General features: G+C 40.6%; 2 protein-coding genes across 3 annotated transcripts in view; both read right to left on the bottom strand.

Annotated features, from left to right (window-relative positions):
• Position 1: 1 nt before the first annotated feature.
• On the bottom strand, positions 2-6382 carry LOC138982473 (uncharacterized). 2 transcript variants are annotated; one of them, XM_070355770.1, is made up of 3 exons: positions 5491-6382; positions 3239-3440; positions 2-1307 (listed from the first exon to the last, which is right to left on the bottom strand). In XM_070355770.1, the coding sequence occupies exons 2-3, from the start codon at positions 3426-3428 to the stop codon at positions 136-138; spliced, it is 1362 nt and encodes a 453-aa protein (XP_070211871.1). In that variant the 5' UTR covers positions 3429-3440; positions 5491-6382; the 3' UTR covers positions 2-135. The 2 variants fall into 2 exon arrangements, with proteins under 2 accessions (XP_070211871.1, XP_070211870.1); XM_070355769.1 differs by having other exon boundaries at positions 5495-6380.
• A 1266-nt stretch (positions 6383-7648) lies between these two features.
• The window catches only part of LOC138982472 (uncharacterized), a 40571-nt gene continuing 24130 nt past the window's right edge, over positions 7649-24089 (bottom strand). Inside the window, exons 15-21 of the mRNA XM_070355768.1 lie at positions 23822-24004; positions 21197-21385; positions 20670-20857; positions 16417-16813; positions 12082-12227; positions 11567-11744; positions 7649-10858 (exon numbers count right to left, since the gene is read on the bottom strand). Coding sequence (XP_070211869.1) covers positions 10596-10858; positions 11567-11744; positions 12082-12227; positions 16417-16813; positions 20670-20857; positions 21197-21385; positions 23822-24004 — 1544 coding nt within the window. The 3' untranslated portion in view covers positions 7649-10595. The remainder of the gene's footprint in view (positions 10859-11566; positions 11745-12081; positions 12228-16416; positions 16814-20669; positions 20858-21196; positions 21386-23821; positions 24005-24089) is intronic.

The raw sequence follows: 24089 nt of genomic DNA, 5'->3' as shown, positions 1-24089 counted from the left end.
AATAATTAAGCCATATAAAAAACCACTCGTGTTGTAACCTATACATATATATATGCCACATATACATATTCTCACGGTTGTGTTTGTCCTTCAAGGTGCTAATTAAAGCCATTGTTGCCCGCATGCTTTTCTTCCTTATTTTGAGAGCTCCCTTTCAACTTCCTGGATAAAGTTGTTCACTTGCTCAGTGACCAGCCTTTCCCAGTCCTGTGAAGGATTATCTACGGTGCAGTCTATGCTGATGTGTTTGGGCTGCCAGCGAAATTTTCCATTGACTTCCTTTAGAGCCATGGTTAGGCTTCGTAGCGTTGAACGGTCTTCAGTGATCCTTTGCTTGATATGCACAGGGACTGACATCCTTACTTGCCTCTTTGCAGAAGGGCTAACAGAGCCACAAGGCTCCTGTTTGGTTGATAAATGAATCCTTTTTGGAGCAGAGTTTCCAACAGGGCTTGGTGGTGTTCTGGGGGCCTTTTTGCTGCATTCAGCTTGGTCTTTCTCTTCAGCTGCAAGTGATTGATCAAACTGCATCAGAGGTTTAATAAATGTCTGGATCTGTGCTGCGACAACGTTGTCCCAGTCATCTGGAGGATTGTCTGCGAGGCAAGTTATGATGATGTGATTGGGCTGCTTCCAGCGAAATCTTCCATCCACCTTTTTTAAGGTCATCGTTAGGTTTCGCAGCAAAGAATGGTCTCCTGTGATTTTCTGCACTGTCACGGCAGGAATCATGATCTTTGTGTCCCTTGCAGTACTGCTACTGCTAGGCTGCTCTTGCTGAACCTCTGAGCGAGGTACTTTTGGAGTGGGGCTACTGTTATAACATCCACGACTGTGCTGAAAAGTCTGGACAGGCCCATCTTGCCCTCTATGATCGGTTCCTGCAGATTTGCTTTCAGCTAGACTGTGCAGGGGATTCCTTTTAAGGTCGCGTTCAGCTATGTCCGAATAAAAGTCAGTGATTTGGCTTGTTGAATCACCACGTCCTGGTTCAGGCCTTCTGTCCCAGACCTCTGTGTGCTGCCCTGAATGTGCTGACCAACCAACGCAGCCACCTCTCCTTGTGTCTCTGCCTTCACCTGAGGCAGAAGAAGAGATGCTGTTCCCAGGTGTATTTTGCCTCCGAGCGGCTGGAGAGCTTGATGTTGATGCAGACGTGCGAGACACTGCTTTGTTTATAGCAAAGTGATTACTTGATGTAGCATGCTCATCATGTTCATCCTCCTTGTCAAACTTGCTATCCAGAGTTACTCGCAACCTGCTGCCATCCAAGGTGTGGTCACCTTTCGCCACTACACCTTCTGCATCTGCAAGATATCAGTGGGACAATGCTAAATTGACACGATTTTCTTCTCTGAAAGCATAAAAGACTTCAACATTTGAAAATGGAAAAAAACACAAACTATTGAATAAATAAATAAATAAATACTTGTACTTGTACTTGCTAGCATATCCTCGCTGTAATTCACAAAACTTGTATCTACATTTTTTAGGTTTTGGAACAGTAGTTAGCTCCCTTATTGTTTTGCCCATGTGAAGTTACTGCTGTTGTATTTTTACCTAACAATCATTTTTTCTCTCCAATAGAATTAAATATGGCCACTGAAGGTTAGGCGACAAAGGGGAAAAAAAATGTATCTATATACTCTATACTATATATAACAAGTCGCGTGAAGCGATATGAAAACATTTAGTCAAGATCAACACCACAAACCATTCATTGTCGAGACTACATTCAGATAGTCTCAGCTAACCATACCGAAGACCGAGACGGGTCACGCTAGCCGCCGCGAAGCACGCGTCCGTAGTACTTACTGAACCTATTTTCTTTCATTCTGATAACATTTTTAGAGTAAACATGACATATCTATATATATTTGAATTCAGGAGAAGATGAGGAGTACAATGCAATCAATTTTAAATCTGTTTGCAAAAAATCGATTTTAAATGACAAATTTAATGAGCAAACTCAGTAATTAGTTTTTAAGCCTCCACGCTGAAATGCAATACTAAAGTCCAAGCTTCGTCGAAGATTACTTGACCGAAATTTCAACCAATGAGGGCGTGACAGTATTGCCTCAACTTTCACAAAAAGTCGGATATGACGTCATCAAGACATTTATCGAAAAAATGACACAAACTTCCGGGGATATCATAGATTCATACCCACGAACTCTCATGTGAAATTTCATAAAGATCAGTCCAGTAGTTTTCTCTGAATCGCTCTACATGGGTGCAACTCTGCCGGCTACACGCCGGCAGCCGGTTTTTGGTTTCATCGGCTGCCGATGTTTTTGTTCCAGGAGAGGGTTTTTTGGGGGCATTTTAAATACTAAAAAAGCTGGACCCCAACTTTTGCCGGTTTTTGGAATTTTCCAGGTTGCACCCATGGCTCTACACACACACACACACACACACACACATATGCCACGACCTTCATCTCGATTCCCCGTCTATGTTAAAACATTTAGTCAAAACTTGACTAAATGTAAAAATGGATGTAAGTGTGTGTGTGTGTGTGTGTGTGTGTGTGTGTGTGTGTGTGTGTGTGCGTGTGTGTGTGTCTGTCTGTCTGTCTGTGGTCGCCATACCTCAGAGATGGAAAAAGATAACCACAAGATATTTTGCATGCACACTGCCCTGGGCCCACAGATGTGCACCTGGGTTTTAGTTTCTCGAGACATTGTTTCCTTCCTCGGATAATGACCCTCCCCATTAATGAATACAGCCTATAATAGTGCAAGGGAGGTAAGTCATGCTTTGTTACCCATGGAAGGGAGGTAACTCTTATCAAACCAATATACCATGTCATTCTCAAGGGCTGCGTTTAACACACATTTGGCCTGCAATTGCACTGTTTTGAAGAAAATATCAACCCGTGAATTGAAGTCATATTTGATGTTTTTTTTCTCAAAACAGCAAAAATTCAGATCCAAGGTTTGTGAATTACAGCGACGATATGTACCAAATTTTGGGTGAGTCATGGCGCGGTAAATAAAATAGACTCTCCTATACCGACTCTTTTGTTCTCTCCAAATCCATGCTGTGTTGGCATCTCCTTTGATGAACACCGATTCTATGGTTGTGCTTGTTTTTGTGTGTGTGTGTGTGTTTATGTGTGTGTGTGTCTACCATGTGTACATGTTTATGATTGTGTGTTTTTGTCCATGTGTTATCACAATGTGTGTTTTTTTTTTATATCCATGTATTTATATCAATATATGCTTAAGAAGCAAACCTTTATGGCTTTTGAAGTGAATGAGAGCTGCGCTTTTGTCAGGACTTCTCTGTACGTTGTCTACTGGCCCCCCGTGGTTTCTTTTCTTGTTGCTGAAGAAGTACAAGATGCTGTCATCAGTTGTGACAGCATTCAGACATCTCACGCAGACAGTACTTGACTTGTGCCGGCGAAGATCTTTAGCCATCATCTGCACGTCAGTCTGGATAGAGATCGAAACAAAATCTATTTTTACTCAATATGGAATAGCCATTCATGGTGTCATGTGTAACTTTGTACCAGTGGTAGTGCATAGATAGACAAAAGCATATTATTAGTGGTAGTGGGATTGTGGTGGCAGTACCATGTCAGGACCCTCCGATGGGAGTACACGCATAGGACACCTGCTATATATTGTCTGCATATATATATATGTCTGTTACATTTATCTTTAACAAAATGTAGGGGGGGCCGGGTAGCTCAGGTGGTAGAGCACTGGACTTGTGATCGAAAGGTCACTGGTTCGAATCCAGGCCGGGACGGACACGGGTCAACTTTATGTGCAGACCCAGAGACGGTATCCATCTCCCACCCCCGTGTCACCACAATGGCACGTTAAAGATCTTGGTCATTCTACCATAAGTGCAGATGGCTGATACCACCTAAACACGCATACATCAAAAGCCGTGAGGGCGTAAAAACTCGAATCGTATAAACCAATTCATGTCCAATATAGGCAATTAAGACCTGACGGACAATAAGCCCCTTAAAAAATTTACTTTTTACTTTTTAACAAAATGTATCTGACATGAAAGGTAAACTGTGGAGAAGGCCGAGAAGAAGATGTACAACAGGGTGTCAATAGAAAAGGACCAGTTTCCAAGACAAAATGTGTACATATGTGACAGAGCGACCGGTCACCAATTATAGAGTAAAGTTTTTGTCATTGTCCAGTCTAGTGTTTGTTGTTCATGTTGCCGATTGCTTTATGTTTTGTGCAATGCCATTATCTGTTCTTAAATTTTGAGATGCACATGTCTAGTCACCGGTAGATCTATAAGCACGCTTAGCCATCTGCATCCATGTTCTGAATTAAGTCTTTTAACTTAAGCCGCTCTCCTAGGAAGAGACGGGAAGCCGCTGGCCTAACCGGGGGTATAGCTTTCCAGAGGATGCTCTAGCCGTGTCTTTTGACGCGCCCTGCAGCCTAGTTAAGAGGGTGTTAATTCCTTTGTCGGATCGGGTGAATCGAATACCAGCTCAGCTGGCAGGTGGTCAGTTGTTTACCCCCCCCCCACCCCCCCTTTGTGCTCCTCCCCTTCCTCTTGTCTTACGTTTAACCAATAAAACACGGAACCTGCTTAGAGTGTCGTGGTTACGGGTGCATGGTTACTAAGATGTTGATTGGATGTTTGTGACTAGCTAAATTTTGATTATGTATGTACATGCTAGGGTGTGAGAGAGAACTTTGAGAACTTGGGAAGAGTGTGGACGTATTTTGTTGTGTGCTCCACTAACTCAGGAGATGTAGTCAAATTTGTATTGTGGCTTGTAGCCTCCGGCTTCGGTCGGTAGGCGAAGAGGAGGAGGGAAGCGAACAGAGGAATAAAAGTATGCTATGCCAGTATTCTGTTGTCACACTGTCAATATGCTGTGGGCGAAATGGAGAGAAAGACGTGTATGTCTTTATACATGTGTCCGTGAGTGATAGTCCAGAGAGAGTTGGTAACACATCAGAGAAACAAAAGATCAGTTTCCCGAACTTTCACACATATAATATAAGAAACTGATTAGGCGCATCAAAAACATACTTATCACATAATATATTCAAGTTTTTAAAGAGGGATATATATATATATAACATCCATGCAGTCATGAGGTAATAAACTGCATGTGACTGTACATGTGTGACTGAAACCTTCATACCGAGCTGAGTTTCAAGGGAAAATCTTAAAGTTTTAGTGTAGATCTCTGTAATTCTCAAAATAACAATCATGATTTTACAAAAACTCAATATTGAACATTCCATATATCAGAATTAAATGTAACACATCAAATCAATAAAATAAAGATCTCACTGCAGATAACTTAATTACATGGATGCATGGCTGGCTGACTGGATCTGCGCATTTGTGTTTCTGTGTGTCTTTGATTATTGCGGCGTGTGACTGTTGAAAGTTAGATTCGCTTCAAAGCTTTGACACAAGACATAGTGTAAAGGTGGCTATGCACATTGTAGTAACATGTGAATGGGTTAAACTATAGATGTATACCTACTCTGTATTCCTAAATATAGATTCCTGGTCAAGCATACACAGCGAAGAGCAACCGAATGACGATGTTGACACCTTATTTTCGGTTTTACCATTTCGGGGAATTCCCAGAGGGTTAGTTTCCTGCATTTTGATTGGTGCAGCAGAGGATGACCTCAAGCGATGTCACCGATTGGGCTTTCCGAGCGTTCTCTGCAATATTCTGTTCATTAGGTTACCGCCGTAAAAAACATTCTGATAATCATCGGTCCACGCAAAGTATTTGATGTACTGTCTATGGTCCACGCTATCGCAGTCTCGATAAATGAGACCCGAAGGGAAGTAACTCATTTTGACCTGAGTTCAGGATGCGTAAATAACCCGAAACCGAAAGTAGGATTTGGGCTATCTTGGAAGTGTCTCATTTTTGTGTTTACCAGCATTTCAGAGGAGGCGAGAATGCGTGTGATATTATTTGAATTATTCATTTATTGATTTTGTCTTTTCCCGCAATCTTTCTTTTTCTCAGTGGTGTCATTCTCGTCATTACCAGAGTCTTATATTATATGTAACGAGGAAAATACGGACAAAATCTTAATTGAATTTAGTAAAACTAATATCAGGAAACATTCCTTTTCTAACAGAGTTGCACCATCATGGAACACACTGTCTGATGTTGTTAAAAATGCACAAACTATTAACACTTTCAAAAATCTGCTGGACATACAGAAACTTATGACTGAGTCACTTTATTTGTACACTGTACCATAGACCTATACTGAAATATAGGTCCCTGACTGTACAATAATTGATATTGAGTAAATACGACTTTGAGCATGTTAATATGATTGACCTGCAACAAATTTGATAATGAGATGTGACGCGAAAGAAGACGTGAGGCTTATGGATACCAATCCAGTCCCTATAACCACTACTACTACATATAGATATCTATATCATATGTCTTTTGTCATTTACTGAGGCGCGAGCCCATATAAGCACCCCGTGGCAGAATCCACTCCGGCTGTTACCCCCCCCCCCCCCCCCCCTCCAACTCGAGGCCCATCCCTCCCCTCCCCTCAGCACTAGATTCCCTCCCCCTCCCTCTCAAGAACCCCCCCCCCCCCCATCCATCCCTCCCGACCCATAAGTAATAAGTAGTGATATAGGTAGAATCTATCGCTCTTGCTCCATATTGTTCGTCCTGTTCGTATTGTTACATCGGGGCCCATGCAGTTGCTGCACTAGGTAGCACTGGGTGGTAGGCTAGCCCCTCAGCCCAGGGCCTGAAATTGGGCGCCACTGAAAATCGCGATAGCTTGCCTACCAACCAACCCCTGTTTTTATTTTCATAGGTACACTATCCACTTTACCTTTCACTCTAGGGAAATTAGGCGCACCAACCAAATTGAGGATAGTTGCCCTCCCTGTACAGGGATTTCCTCACTATTTTGAAGAAGAAGAAGAAGAGTCAACGTTTGTGTATCTGAATGGCTCATGAACATTCTAATGGCACTTCAGGTTATACCAAGAACGTGTTCTGTAACTTCTGTTTTCGATTTGTCTGTCTACTGATTTGCGAGTGTACGTGTTGCAAGTGAATAAACAATGTAATGAAACGTTTATTTTGAGAAAAAAAATCACAGCTTTACCAATCAAGTCGGCCCAAAAAATGCATTGACCCTGTCAGCAAGAATATATAGAAGTGGCATCGCCCTTCTGACACGCTAGCGAGCATCCACTCATTCAAACGCACACACACGTGCCGGCTTGAAAGTGCGAACGTTGTAGTGTTGTCAATAAAGTGATTTGAACTAGCTCTCTTTGAAACTGACAAATTAAAGTTAATTGTTTTTGTTCTTGAATTTATTGTCTTACCATTTAAAAATGAATGTGTGTGTGTGTCTGTGTTTGTGTGTGCATGTGGACCAGTCCATCTGTCTGTTTCAGTGTTGTCATCATAGCTCAATTTATAGCTTATATATAGAGGCAATAAATTTACAAGACATAATGCGTAATTTACATATTTTGACCATGTTCCTATATTGGGCCACTGACACTTTTCAATGTAAGAATAAAATAAGTGTGTACTGTGAGAGTGTTTTTCATCTTCTTATGAGTAATCTGCAATGTAAAGCTAGCCCTCACAACAGAACAAATTGTAAAACCAAGACATCTAAAGAAGGCAACAAATATTTATTGAAAGACAACACAATCACAGTCACCGCATTCATGGTTGGACCGCCTCTTGTAAAAACAGGCCTTAAAACAAAATCACAAATTTCCACCATCTGCAAACCAGATTCTTTATTTGGTGTTTAACGTCGTTTTCAACCACGAAGGTTATATCGCGACGGGGAAAAGGGGGGGGAGAAGGGATAGAGCCACTTCCCTGTTAATTGTTTCTTGTTCACAAAAGCACTAATCAAAAAATTGCTCCAGGGGCTTGCAACGTAGTACAATATATGACCTTACTGGGAGAATGCAAGTTTCCAGTACAAAGGACTTAACATTTCTTACATACTGCTTGACTAAAATCTTTACAAACATTGACTATATTCTATACAAGAAACAACTAAACAAGGGTAAAAGGAGAAACAGAATCCGTTAATCGCCTCTTACGACATGCTGGGGAGCATCGGGTAAATTCTTCCCCCTAACCCGCAGGGGGTTGCAAACCAGATGACCGTTTCTTTTCATTAATTGAGTCAAGTATGATGTCATATGTTTACTCATTGCCAGCTTCATTTCCAGTTCTAGAACAAGCTTATTTTGTCACAAGAATTGCCATTTTTCAAAACTATAGTACATGTATATCTATATACGACTAGTGTCTGTCTGTCTGTCTGTTCGCGATGCACGGCCAAAGGTCTCGGTGGATCTGTTTCAAATTTAGTGATCATATTCAGGTACACCCCGGACACAACCTGGTCGATGAGATATTTCAACACGTGCTCTCAGCGCGCAGCGCTGTGCGCGCTGAACCGATTTTTTTTTTTGTTGTCTGGATCCACTACCAGTAACTCTTCCTTATCTTCTCCAGTGTTTTCAGCCGCGATTATCTCCCTTCCTCCGTGTGGCGTCAATCCATATTCCCGTTACTACGTTACTATTTTTAGAAGGTCACTGCACGTTACTATTTTTAGAAGGTCTCCAGTGTTTTGCGCGTTTATCTCCTTTCCTTCGTGCGCCGGCAAAGCCGGCGTACACCCGGCAAAGCCGGGTCCCAGGCGCAACCTGATATTCGGCTCTACTTCTTCCCGGCGAAGCCGGTACCGGGCGAAGCGGGTAATCATCTAGTGTATATATTATACATTGTACTGCACAAATATTCGATCACCACAACAGAACTTTGCCTGCCCACGAATGATGCAATCTTGAACTGCACTCACCAAAAGTATATAACAAGAAATCTTAAGCTAATACTTTATCAAGAACAACCACAAGAATCAGTCTTCTGAAAACAAAAAAGAATGTTACACAAACATCTACATAATTATGTAATGACATATCCTCGCGGCGAAGTAATGGAGGAGCACCAAAGCCAGAGTAATTAAGATGATTTATGGCACTTACTCCCATATGAACAACAGGTCAAACATGATGCATGAAATTAAGAACGATCAACAAACAATTAAAGCACTACGCTGACCCTCAGCAACAGATACAGGAATCTGCAATGGCACATGAACGCTCGTATAACTATGTATACTGCGAATAAAAAGTAGATTAAGCTGAAAAGAGGACAAGAAAACACACACACACACACGGTGATGGGAAGGTGAGACCGCAAGCATACTTTATAACAAAACATATTGAACATGGGTATACTAGTGTACTAAAGCTACACCAAATGTAAAAGCCTTTTAGACGTTGCATGAATCGTTACATGTACTTCAGAGGAACTGAAAGGCAGAATTTTCAGTTCACCAACTAGCCCAGTGACCAAGAAAACATCGCAAGCCTGCTGACATGTTTCCTAGTCCACCTCTGGCAAGATTTGCACAAGGAACTAAACATAAGCGCAGAAGAAAATGCAGAATACAGTTTTCAACCAAAAATATCCTTGGATATCTTCTGAAAGAAGCCAAATATTACGAACAAATAAATCTGAGAAGAAAAAAAATCCCACTCAAGTATATAACAAACACAATTGGTTGTTAAACAAGCAGTTTTCAAGTTCTCTGCAAATTTGTTACTCACTATGCAGTGGCATTATGCTTTGTTTTTTTCAGCATATTTCTCCTTCTGTTTTACACTTTTAATTTGCAAAAACAATTTAAATCATTAATGTTTTCAAGAAAATGTACAAATATATATCTCTCAATTAAACTTTCTGGACAAAGCAATTTAGTCACTGTAACAATTAAAGACAAAAAGAGGAATCAGTTAAGCAAATAATATAAGCATGGTAAGTTCATTATTATTCACACTAAAGTACATGTACTTCAAACACACAGCAGCTCAGCTGGCTATCATTTATATACACCAATGCCATTTCAATTTAGTATTCATTAAATCCATCTGTTAAATGAGGACCCTGCAGATAATAGGCTTTCACAAATATAAACTCATTTTCAGCCAATTATATTCTTTCATTATTCAGAGCGTATTTGTCATGAAGGAGCACCTGCGAGGAAGGAACATGCACTTTTGACTGACCCATGGGCATATTACTACATGCATGACAGGAAACACTAAATTGATAATCCTAGAAATTACTACTGCATGTACATTATCTAGTTTTGGAACGGTCATTCTACCATAACTTAAGTAGTATGACAAGTTAATGCATATTTCTTTGTTCACAACTAGCCACTAAAAGGAAGCAAAAATGGAAAAGACTGATATAGAAAAAGTACAAACTAGCTCAAATCTGAAAATATAACATGCACCTTGAAAGCAGCTGTTAACTGTGTGACAACTGTAAAGATTATAGGTACTACAATCATTTACAACACTGTTATCTGGAGTACTAACATCAAAATTGCGTATCAGACACATAAGATAAATTTTTAACCATGCACATTATAAACTTCAGAATAGCAAATTTGTGTTCCTCTACCAACTTTTAGTGAGGAGACATGTACGTATTTCAAAGCTGGCTTTACTGCCTGTAGACACACTTAAAAACTGATCAGGTATTCAGGGTATGCCTGGCAGTCATGGAAGATGACAAAAACAGTTGCATTTGGAGGTGGTCCATTGCTGACAGAGTCATATGGGCGATTGGAGCTGGGTTTGATTGGAGCCGTCCTCATACCAGAATTTCCAGGAGTGTATTCCCCGACCAGAACACGGGCTTGGAACATCTGACCGCCTTGGGCTGCATAACCCATTGATGTTGCAGAGTCAGCCGCAAAGTAGACTCCATTTCCAAGTGCAGTGCCTGAAACAACATTTGTTGTTCTCTCTAAATCTTCATCAACTGAAGTAAACCAGTCATGCTGTTCAACAGAAGGTAAAGATATGATGAAACATTACAGTTACATGTTCCAGACGGTTCAAAGTTGTGATAAAGAGAATGAAGTACGGGCAGTGTATCAAAGACTGCCCTATAGCAAGACAAAATTGAATACATCAAGCAATCCTGGCAAAATTTAAGCCTCACCAAACAGAGGTGAAATCAGCAATGCTTGTTACATCAATGCAGAAATGCAGAACAAAAACACTAGCTAAACATAAGCCATAGCTAACAGTAACATCCCCTATTGAGACATTTTCTTTGACCGAAACTGGTGGATTAGCTCAACAGTAACTTGCAAGAAATGTCACATATATTATCACAAACTTTCAGACCGCAGGTAGCCTATATCCCTTAGAACATTTCTTCTCAAGGACAAAGAAAGAATTCAGCATTATCTCATAGCTGGTGGCATATTATAATTCATATCTCAAGTGTATTCTTTTATCATGATCTTCAAATAAATCATGTGTAGCTTTCATTCCCTCTCATTAAGCTAGCAGACATATATCCTCTACAAATGCACATCATAAGCACACACACGCACGCATACCTGCCCGCTCGCATGCACGCACACACACACACACACACACACACACAACGATACATCAAGAACATAAAAACCGTGTTTACCATTTTTGCCACAGTAGCTTCTGTTGAAACCATTGGTGACGATTCCCTGGATGCTGTTAGACGATGTGCCATGAAACAGCCTCTTCTCGTTCTCTGTTCCCTTGGGATTGTTCTGCTCTATCTCCCGCTTCTTGATTTTATACTGCTGGAAAAGTGATGGGTTCTGGACGCGCTCAATCTGCACATACACAAAATGGGCATAGAGAAATAGAAGAATACATTATGGTTCCTACATTTATACACTGTGTGTATTTGCCTGTATCAACTGAAGAATACACTGTGAAAGACTTGTACCCGACCACCATAGGTCTTGCTGATAGGGCTGCAATTATTGGGAGCAGAAATGAGTACATGTACCAGGACTCACAAAAAAGAGAGAACTGTTGCATGCTTATTGATTATTTGTTTAAGCGTAGCAATCTTTAGCTTGGCATAGCAACGTAGCGATTGCTCTAAAACTTTGCATGCTACGTCGAAAGCATAGCAGTTGGCAGCTCTGATAACAGGAAACTCACCTTCTTAATGCTCGCCTGGCCTTGACGTCCAAAATGTCCAGCAACTCTCTTGTACTCTGAACTTTCCGGCTTGAGCTGGACCAGTTTGACCTTATCTCCCTTCATTTGCTCCCAGTGGTCAGGCAGTGGAATATCTCGTTTCTTCTCTGTGAGGTGCACGGAAACATACAAAGTTATTCAAACCTGTCTCGCATAGACGTGAATGAAATAAAAGACCCTTAAATGGAAAAAAAAAGACAGACAGATACACAAACAGACATACAGAAAGAAATTGGATGGAAAGGAAGAAAACAGTGGAATGCATGCCATGGACGGGAGCAGTGGCATCTATCTATATATATATACGACGTCTGTCTGTCTGTCTGTCTGTCTGTCTGTCTGTCTGTCTGTCTGTCTGTGTGTGTGTGTGTGTATGTGTGTATTCGCCATGCACGGCCAAAGTTCTCGATGGATCTGCTTCAAATTTGGTGGGCTTATTCAGAGAGACCCCGGACACAACCTCATCGATGAGATATTTCAACACGTGCTCTCAGCGCGCAACGCTGAACCGATTTTGGTTCCACCTCAGCTACCCGGGCCCCCATACCGACACACCAAAGCCGCTAGACCACATCACAACGCCAAAGTTCTCGGTGGATCTTTTTCAAATTTGGACACCGTATTCAGCTACACCCCGGACACAATATCATCGATGAGATATTTCAACACGTGCTCTCAGCGCGCAGCGCTGAACCGATTTTGGTTTTTCTGTTCATTTCACCATTCCCAGTAACTCTTCCTTATCTTCTCCAGTGTTTTGCGTTTATCTCCCTTCCTTCGTGTGGCTTCAATCCATATCCCCGTTTCTACGTTACTATTTTTAGAATGTCACTGCGCTGTCCAGAACGCTTCCCTTGCACCCGTAAGTTGTTCTTACTGTCAAAGTGAAAAGGTCGAATCAATTTATAGCCACGCGAAAAATACACTGTCACCTATCTCTATATATTTATAGATATAGATATACATATATATACGGCTTCTCTGTGTGTGTGTGTGTGTTTGTGTGTGTGTGTAAGCAACACCTGTGGATTATAGAGTTCTGTTTGTGATGGGGTCTAGCGGCTTTTGTCTGTCTGTATGTTCTGGCATTTGAGAAGCCACAACAGATAATATAGGGCTAAGAAATAAGCTCTAAAATTCTCAATCCCGTTTGACAGGACTTCGCCTTCAAAGGTGATTGTGGTGAACCGCCACGCTGTCTGTCTCTGTCTCGCGATTCACCCCATTAATCTCCCTTCCTTCGTGTGGCTTCAATCCATATTCCCGTTTCTACGTTACTATTTTTAGAATGTCACTGCGCTGTCCAGAACGCTTCCCTTGCACCCGTAAGTTGTTCTTACTGTCAAAGTGAAAAGGTCGAATCAATTTATAGCCACGCGAAAAATACACTGTCACCTATCTCTATATATTTATAGATATACATATATATGTGAACAGCTCAGATCATGGGTCAATAAAGCGTTACACAGATGGTCAAAATTAAAGTACAAGATATTGCACTGGAAGTGGAACTACACTGTTGCTTAGTGTCTGTATGAAGCTACAAGGTGAAAATAGAAAAAGAAAAACACGATTCTTGACTTTGATGGGGTTTTTCTGCTCATAAGCACACATTCTTCTACTCATCTCAGCATGCCCCATTATTGAGTTTAAATCACCAATTAAATTTGTTTTGAATAAAACTCACAATTTTACAATAAGAATTTAGAGACCTGAATCAATTAGGTATATCCTACTTAGTTTGACTTTTGCAAAACTAAGTAATTACACATTTAATTGAATCAGTCAGACAGACGGAGACATAGAGAGACAGACAGAGGGCAAACAAAAATCTGAGAAAGAAACCCCTTTAAAAATGTTACCATGTTTGAAATAAAACATCGCAAGGTGAAGCCATAATTCATCACCTTTCAGTATGACGTCATGAGCGTGTTCCACACTTGAAATGACGTGTTTTTATCATGTTGTCAGCTGCACGGAGCTTGGAAGTATAATTTCCATTCAACGATCCGAGTTTGTTAAGTTTTAGCCTATTTTCAACGTCAAACACCATGAAACTATATATATTTGGAATCAGAAAATGGTAAGGAATAGATAGAAGTTGTTTTTAAGTGTCTTTTTTCATAAATAAAGATAGTGGTTATTTATCGGTTTTCTTCATTTTTAAGCATAATTATCAATACAAAACAACAAAACTATATAGTTTTAGATACAGGACGCAATAGGGAATACACCAATATAAATTTTTTGTTTCAAATATTAGTTTTTAAAAATTTGAAAAAATGACATATTTCGAACAAACATTTCAATAACAAAATTTTAAGTGACCAAGCTGAAATGCAATCCCATAATCCGGCCTAGATCTGAGATTGTGTGATAAGAAATTCGATCAAATTGATGAAAATCTGTAACTGTGAAAGTGCTGCCTCGACCTTTTAGCAAACGGTAAAATATGACGTCATCAAACTGTCCTATCAATAAACGGAAAAACCTTCTATGAGAAAATCCAGTCAAAAATATCCATATCAAATTTCATAAAGATCCACTCCGTAGTTTTTGAGATATGATCTGCAGTGTGAAAAAACGCCCATAACGCCCAAAACGCAAACTCATTTGTCATGATTTGGTCGTGTTCTGCTGATACTATAATGTTTTTCTTTCCTAAAACACACTATAATAGTAGCCTTTCCCAATGTCTATGCTAAAACTGACTTGTCTGTGTTGTCAATGATTTTGCTACAGTGTGAGAACACAATCTCACGCCCATAACGCTGTGACACGAAAACTCATTTGGTCGTGTTCTGCCGATACTGTAATGTTTTTCTTTCTTAAAACACACTATAATAGTAGCCCTTCCCAAATGCAATGCTAAAAATGACTGGTCTGTGTTGTCAATGATTTTCTGCGAGAATGCGATCTATCTGTTTGTCGCAAAGACCGTGTGACACGAAAGTTATGAGCGGAAGACAAATCTGCTGAGTGCAATTACGTTTCAGAAGATAGTTGGTTAAAACAGTTTATCACTCAGACACGCAAAGGAACACTATAACTTTATTATTCAGGCCATATTTGCTTTCCTTTGTCATGTATGAAAGTACTGGCCTTGGTTGAAGAAAGTGACCTGTCGCTGTGCAACAAATTTGTCGCCATTTTCCGCCGTGTTTTGTAAATAAAACGTGTTTACTACCCACACATACAAAACGATGCTGTTGGTTCTTTTTATTTTCTTATTGTTTGATTCATGCTTAGCAGTTTAGTATGCTTTGTTTTCTTCTCAATTCAATGGATGGCTATAAAATAAGCATTTAAATGTGAAGGTGTTAAAATTACCCATGATCTGAGCTGTTCACATATACGGCTTCTCTGTGTGTGTGTGTGTGTGTTTGTGTGTGTGTGTGTAAGCAACACCTATGGATTATAGAGTTCTGTTTGTGATGGGGTCTAGCGGCTTTTGTCTGTCTGTATGTTCTGGCATTTGAGAAGCCACAACAGATAATATAGGGCTAAGAAATAAGCTCTAAAATTCTCAATCCCGTTTGACAGGACTTCGCCTTCAAAGGTGATTGTGGTGAACCGCCACGCTGTCTGTCTCTGTCTCGCGATTCACCCCGGCGAAGCCGGGTATTCCTCTAGTAGTGGATAAAACATTGGCCTCTTAATCGTAAGGTCGTGAGTTCAAATCCGGGCCGCAGACGCCTGGTGGGTTAAGGTCAACTTATGTGCAGACCTGCTAGTGCCTTATCCCCCTTCGTGTGTACACGCAAGCACAAGACCAAGTGCGCACGGAAAAGATCCTGTAATCTATGTCTGAGTTCGGTGGGTTATAAAAACACAAAAATATCCAGCATGCTTCCCCTGAAATTGGCGTAGGCTGCCTGAATGGCGGGGTAAAAACGGTCATACATGTAAAAATCCACTCGTGCAAAAACATGAGTGAACTAGGGAGTTTCAGCCCATGAACGAAGAAGACGTATGCCATGAAGTGTGTTATACATACATTTAATGTGCATCCAATATGCATTTCTTGGCCATTCAGTTAAAATCAAATTGCAGTGCCAAAAAAACCAAATGAACATATGTTTAAATGTGTAACAAGATGGCAAAATGTTTAAAACATGTACTATATTAACATTGCAAAAAGACAGTTTCATTGCACTACTGACATTAAAAGGGAACAAATGCAGACCTTTTAGCTGTCTTTTTGACATCAGGCATGTTGAATATCACAAAACTTTCATTCTGATACCTAAAATTTTGCAAAGAGTGCACTTTCCCCCAAAGTTACAGAAACCTCACCTTCCATGATGTCCCTTCGCTTCACAGCCACAGGCTGTGCACTGCGATCATCAACACTGTACTCCTTCCTGTCTTTGAAAACAATTTTGTAACGTCGACTTCTTTTGTCTGAAAAATGAACAGAAGACTCTTTCTTCTTGAAGGCTGCTTCGATAGTCAGATTGGTCTCAGGGTCAAAGTCGGCAAACTTGTCCTTGCCTGTCTGGTACTGCCAGCGCACAGGCGGTCCTCCCGCCGCCAGATGGCGCTGTGTTGTGGCCGACAGGATGATGTCTTTCAGGTCGCTGACAGCTGAAGTCACATCAATGTCAATTCCTGTGAAAGTGACAGCTCCCTTTTTGTCATCCAGAGATATCTCCACGTTGTGCTTCTTCTGCAGCTTGAACATCTCGTCTTTCTGCAACACAAATTTAACGGTTCATTTTAATTGGCAAGTGTTGCTGTGTTGTTTGACTTTGAGATCGATTCCCTCATGCGAGTTTGATTACATTAATTTACAACTTTACACTGCGGATGAAACATATCAGACTGGAATGAGACACCAGAAAGGTTTAAACACACAGACACAGACACTTACAGGTACAGGCATGCGCACACACGCACGCACACACACACAAATTTATTTATTTATTTTATTTACGAGGATTTATATCGCGCACCACACTATTTCACTGCTGCGCCGAATATGCTCTGTCAGCGGCAGGGAGCTTGGAGCAAGCACGGCCATAAATAGCCTACCGTGCGCTGGCGGTGACCTTGATTCCCTTTCGCGCGCTGTCTCTAGCACACAAAGACTCTATGTGGAGCTTGTGTGCGATGGCGCCAGTTTGAAAAATTACGTGATTCTTGGTGTGAAAAAGGGATCGTTTCAGTGACTTACACCTGGGATTATGTTCATCTTGTGTATTTTGTTACTTGAATATACAGGCATTGTGTTGGTGCAAACTGGAGTTTATTCATTCGACTCGTTTTGTTTGATTTTGTGGTAATACTAATATCACTGGCACTCAGCTCTTGTTCTTTGTTCCTGTTAAAAGAAACAGAATTTGCGCGTTGTATATCAGTTTATAATCACACTGAATACTGATAACAGCCCAACCGCCTGTGTTTTTATTTTGCCGTCCGTAAGTACTTAGTCTTAACTGTGTGATAGAGTGAAAACAAGTTAAGTTACAGGTGTTTGTGAATGATTTCTAGAGCAGTTTTGAGGGGTAAGTTTTGTGAATTAACCCACGCGCAGGTTCTCGGAACAGGCACTCGCTACAGTACGCTATTATATGCAGCTCTGTTGACTGTCGTGCATTTCATCTTGTTCGGATCGACGAGTTTTGTTTCCTGTGGTATATATACAAGTTTGTGAGAACAATACGAGTGAAAAACTGTGTTGAAAAACTTTCAAATCGACTTGTGTGCTGCTATTGGATTACTGACCAACAGTTGCAGGGTCAGGTAGGCTTTTTGTTTTCTTCACATGCAGCTAACAATTTGCATGAACATGTATTGAAAGACCGTTTTTTCTTTCTTTTATATTACAGGCATTAATTGCACTATTTTGAATTATATAAACGCAAAACAAATTTCACATGCGCACCATACGCATGCCTATAATATGTTTTTAAATACGACTGTATATACTCTGTTGTTTGTATATATATTTTGTAAAGTGTTGTACATGTATATATCAGTGTACTTAGGGATTACCTTTGTCTTTTTTTCCAATATTTTGTGTTCTTTTATTGTGACACATTGATTATGATGTTTTGTTTACTGTGTTGTCTTCTGTCCTCTTATAGATTGTGCCGTGCTTTCGGATGTTGGGTTTCCTGTTTATTTAACTGCAGCATACATGTGTTTTTCAGATCTGTAAGGTGTGGTATAATTATTTACTTGAAGAGCAAACACCTTTTTCAATTCTCTCATTTAGCCTTTTTTCTGTCTTGTAAATTGTGGCATGTTTTGTTTCATACGATTGACATACATGTATTATCCGTCTATGTGTTGTCTGGGGCTAATATCATGTGGCACTTCGAGCGGATTTGGGTGAGCGCGCGCGAGCTATTTTTTTTTCTCCTGTGGTATATTATATATATATATACAAGTTTGTGAGACTTGTATAGGAGGGCCGTGAGGTAAGCTTTTTTGTTTTATTCACATGCAGCTAATAATTTTCATGAACATGTATTGCCGTAAGATCTTTTTTCTTTCTTATATGTTACTGACATTATCTACACTATTTTGAATTTTATATCTACACTATTTTGACTTTTATAATTATATAAACGCAAAACAAATTTTACATGCGCACCATCAATGACTTTTACTAGTAGTCCTTGGCATAATATGTATGTAAATACGATATACTCTACTGTTTGTATATATTTCAAACGCACACACACACACACACACACACACACACACATGTACACATACACACACACACACACACGCACGCACACACACACACAGTCACACATTGGAAAACACCGTCATGAGTAAGCATCTTCGGCGTCATTGACAAACCTCCAAAAGGGAAAAGAAAGGTCACCTGTTATTCTATTCTCAAGAGTATACAATGTATAACCACTGTTCTACTTTCAAGTATTACACCCTTCTAGATGAGTCAAGCTGAAATGATGTATAATGTAATTTTTACGTACGCAAATGTTGGACTGGATGGTCTTCTCATATTAAATCGGGTTGCGTGTACATGTATACGCGTGGATTTACACGTGTGCGGGTGTAGTCTATATATATCTACACTATTTTGACTTTTATAATTATATAAACGCAAAACAAATTTTACATGCGCACCATCAATGACTTTTACTAGTAGTCCTTGGCATAATATGTATGTAAATACGATATACTCTACTGTTTGTATATATTTCGAACGCACACACACACACACACACACACACACATGTACACATACACACACACACACACACACGCACGCACACACACACACAGTCACACATTGGAAAACACCGCCATGAGTAAGCATCTTCGGCGTCATTGACAAACCTCCAAAAGGGAAAAGAAAGGTCACCTGTTATTCTATTCTCAAGAGTATACAATGTATAACCACTGTTCTACTTTCAAGTATTACACCCTTCGCATGGAGACTATTTCCTTGCGGGAGTATATAGAGGGCCACTTATCAGGCATTCTGAACAGTGCAGAAAACGTTCTCACTGTTTTTAGGCTCTCTCTAGAGCGCGCGAGCTACAGAACCTTATCAACACAGCAGCTGCTTGCAGAGAGCGGTCCACGCTCGCTGCAGACAAAGAAAGAGTCGTCTGTCAGGCGCCACTGTGAATGGGGCCGGGTAGGAGGGAAATGGGGGGAGGAAAGGAAAGGGAGGGTAAATAGGTGGTTCTTGCCGGTTATTTTTAGCTGGAGCCAGCCTGGAGCAGAGAGTGCCTGAAATGAAACACAGTGGCACATATCTCACCACACAAGGCGACTCAAGGCGCATGTTACCTATTAATGCCGTGTGAGATGGAATTTTTTACACAATATATCACGCATTCACATCGGCCAGTAGATCGACTGCCTTTAGGCGCTGCATCCACCTTTCACGGCCTATTATTCCAAGGCACACGGGTATTTTGGTGGACATTTTTATCTACGCCTATACAATTTTGCCAGAAAAGACCCTTTTGTCAATCGTGGGATCTTTAACGTGCATACCCCAAAGTAGTACAAATGCACACACTATTCCAGATGTGCACATGGGCAGACATCTTTTTCTGGTTCGTTCCCTATCCAATGCCACAAGCGTGCAATTGTGTAAAATATGCTTGTGTCTCAGCAGCAACTTCCAGCACCATAAAAGTGAAAAATGCTCAAATAGTGTCATGCCTGGTGTTTACATCAAACCTTTAGAAAGCTTTACACCAGGTGAATTTTGGGGAACAAAACGCACAATCTTTAAAAGCAATTATGGATTATAAGGATATAGCCCTGGCAGTTGTCACGTCTGTCTCTAATGGAGGCCTGGGACGAGGTGCATAAGAAAGTTACTAACCAGGTGGGAGCCAGTTGCAGTGTTGGATTGGTTGAAATTGAGATTTGTTTTGATTTCAACGAATCAGACCCCGCGGTTTGCTCTCTCCCATTTGAGTAGCACCTACTTTCGGTTCGTGTACCTCAGCCCAGGTAGCTTAGCTGGGAAAGCACTGAACTTGTGATACTCGGGTCATGGGTTCGTTTCCTTGCCAGGAAGGAACCCAAGCAAAAAAATGTAATACCTGTTTTGCGTTAAAGCTTGCAATGACAAGATTTGTCTCTGTCTTGGAGGTGAAGATGCTTGTCATGTGCCTGTGGATCTTCTCACGGGCCTCCTTGATGGCAGATTGCTGAAGGGAGTAGATGAACACGTCCGCAGCATGCGTCTGTCTCTTCTCACCCCGATCCGCTGATGCACCATCACCAGAATCTGTGTAATTGGATACAACAATGAATTACTTGGTCAGCGTTGTAAGAAAAAAATATCACACCATCGAATTAGGTGATTAAGTTTACCAATTCATTGAAAACAAATGCTTCTTTCAATGTGTAATGACAAAAACTGTAATCATGTGTCAAAATACTGGATCGGCTTCGGAATACGCTTGCAAAGAAAAGTAGTCTACACATTTTACTCATCATATTTTTTACCGCTGACCAGACTGATCGTATTCCAGACAATCATGCATACAATATAGGGCGAAATCGTCTGGGTTCCCAGGTCTAAATATACATTTGCATGAGGAAAAACATGAAGCTTTATAGGTACCTGATCTGTCAGCTCCTCGAGAAGAGCTGCTAGAAGCATCGGGGTCGAAGGCAGAGATGTAGGGTCGCATCATTTGTTTCTGGAACACCACCACATTCACCTCCTTCACAGATTCTGACTCGCGAGAAAACTCCTTCACTGCTTCCTGCATAGCCTGGGCCAGCTTCTCTGGGTTGGCACCCTTACCACCTGTCGGTAGAAATGATTCATAATCACAGAGTGATGCAGTAGCCTCCCTTCTAAGCCTGTCAAAAATCAAATACATGTACAACCAGGTCTTAATTACCGATACTGGAGCATACACAGCCTGGCGGTGACCTTGTCAGTAATTTTCCTTTACTGATTTGACTAAGTCACCAAGGCCAACTTTATTTTAGAATTCTTTCAAGAGGTTTATATGACGAAACAGAACTTTTACTTGTCATAATTCTTAACATTGTGGTATTTTTTCCATCTTCGATTTGCTTTTGAGGGCGAAGAAGAGGTTTGTTTAGTCGCAGTGTTACCTCGTCAAATGAGAGGGAGTCTCAAAATGGAGACAAACTTACAGACGATGTGAACAGATGTGAAGAAGCAGGGCCAGCTAGGGTCTCAAAAAAGTGGGGTTTTAAAGGAAAGCTGGATCCACAGCTACCTTTAAGCTACCTCTAAAGACGGGACTTACACCTTCTGATAAAAGGAACCTTGTCGTTGCACTGAAATGAACCACCAATGAAAATTACACTATGACATACTGACGCTGTGCTGGTTCAACTTCAAGATCAAGTTTTCAAAAGGCCAAAGCCCAAAATATTCTTTATTGCCAGTCTGACAGAGGCACTAGTTACTCACTCACAAATTGAAACACAGGGGATCTTAAATGAACTTGCTTTTGATGATAACTACAAGGTCTTTCTTCAGAGTTTATTTACAAAGCTATGATTTTCACATTATTTGTAAACTAAACTGTCCAATCGTTCCCTGCATATAGGCCATTTGTTACAGTACAGGCAAAACACTTCTGCAACCAAAAGCTGAACACCTCATCATTTTAACCAAAAATAAAATATTGGCACAATAACATACATTATCAGTCCCAATGTTTCAAGAGGAGGAATCATGTCAGATCTCGAGCTTACTCCTCGATCTGTTATGATTCCTCTTTTCTTAACATTGTGACTGGTAAATGTCAATATCACAGTCAGTTTTAACGGTGAATATCAATATCACAGTCATTTTTAACGATAACTAGTAATGAAAGGCACAGTCTTTTCCGTGTTAATTATTCACATTCTACATCTCAGATCTCACCAGGCTTTTTCATTTGGGATAAGGCAATATATCAAAAACAGTGATGGTGCTAATATTTTTTCAAACTGGTACACAAACTTTTATGATTAAAACTATTCAGAACAAGAAGGGCAAAGCCCATACGACTCACATGCTTGACCTTGACCTTTACATGACCTTGACCTTCAGGGTCAAGGTCAAATAACTAAACCTAGCAATGACATCATACACTAAGAACTGCTTTACACATTTTTCCTACCAAAATACATGTGACCTTGACCCAAGGTCAAGGTCATCCAAGGTCATGCAACACAAAGCTGTTAATTCAAGACATAGGAAGTACAATGGTGCGTATTGGCTCTTTCTACCATGAGATATGGTCACTTTTAGTGGTTCACTACCTTATTTTGGTCACATTTCATAAGGGTCAAAGTGACCTTGACCTTGATCATATGTGACCAAATGTGTCTCATGATGAAAGCATAACATGTGCCCCACATAATTTTTAAGTTTGAAACAGTTATCTTCCATAGTTCAGGGTCAAGGTCACTTCAAAATATGTATACAATCCAACTTTGAAGAGCTCCTGTGACCTTGAACTTGAAGCAAGCTAAACCAAACTGGTATCAAAAGATGGGGCTTACTTTGCCCTATATATCATATATAGGTGAGGTATTGAATCTCAAAAACTTCAGAGAAAATGGGAAAAATGTGAAAAATAGCTGTTTTTTAGACAACATTTATGGCCCCTGCGACCTTGACCTTGAAGCAAGGTCAAAATGCTATGTATGTTTTTTGGGGCCTTGTCATCATACACCATCTTGCTAAATTTGGTACTGATAGACTGAATAGTGTCCAAGAAATATCCAACGTTAAAGTTTTCCGGACGGACGGACGACTCGGGTGAGTACATAGACTCACTTTTGCTTCGCATGTGAGTCAAAAAAAGGTGGGCTGGTCGTTGGAACCAGTAAGAGTCCAACTCAGAGGACTGGTTTTGTTTGTTTTACCAGCAAAAAAACCCAGTAGTTCTAAAAATCAACCGGTAGGTTATACCGGCAGCCAATTATTTTCCGGTATTTTTTCATTTCAACCGGTAAAATACCGGTAATTACCGGTTAACGCCAATACTGAAAAATCAACAGCCAGACTGCTTTCTGTGCCTACCAACCAACCCCTGTTTTTATTTTCATAGGTACACTATATCCACTTTATCTGTCACTCTTGGGACTTTACACGCACCAACCAGAGAGGATAACTTTCCTGTATAGGAATTTCCTCAATAAACTGAAGAAAAGAAGAAGCGTGGGAATTTTCTGATCAAGTAATTTGTTTAAATTCCACCAAATGTCCAACCTGTGCCAAGTGCAGGCATGGCGACTGATCTGATTCCTTCTTCCTCAGCCAGGCGTAAAACTGCCAGGATTCCTTCAGTCCAGTCTCCCTTGAAGCGGTCAGCACTGACGTGGATAACATGTCTACATGAGGCCAGACCGTCCACTCTGGTGACCACCACCCCATGCTCTCCCATCTCGTCCTCTGGTGACAAGGAAATTAACACTCAGTGAGTGTATGAAACAATGTTTAAACTAGTAGATCCAAAGCTTATTCCCCTTGAGTCAAA

The sequence above is a fragment of the Littorina saxatilis genome, linkage group LG12 (assembly GCF_037325665.1).
Source record: "Littorina saxatilis isolate snail1 linkage group LG12, US_GU_Lsax_2.0, whole genome shotgun sequence".
Taxonomy (NCBI): domain Eukaryota; kingdom Metazoa; phylum Mollusca; class Gastropoda; order Littorinimorpha; family Littorinidae; genus Littorina; species Littorina saxatilis.
Note: the sequence above shows the minus strand (reverse complement) of the source record. Positions and strands in the feature narration are given on the sequence as shown.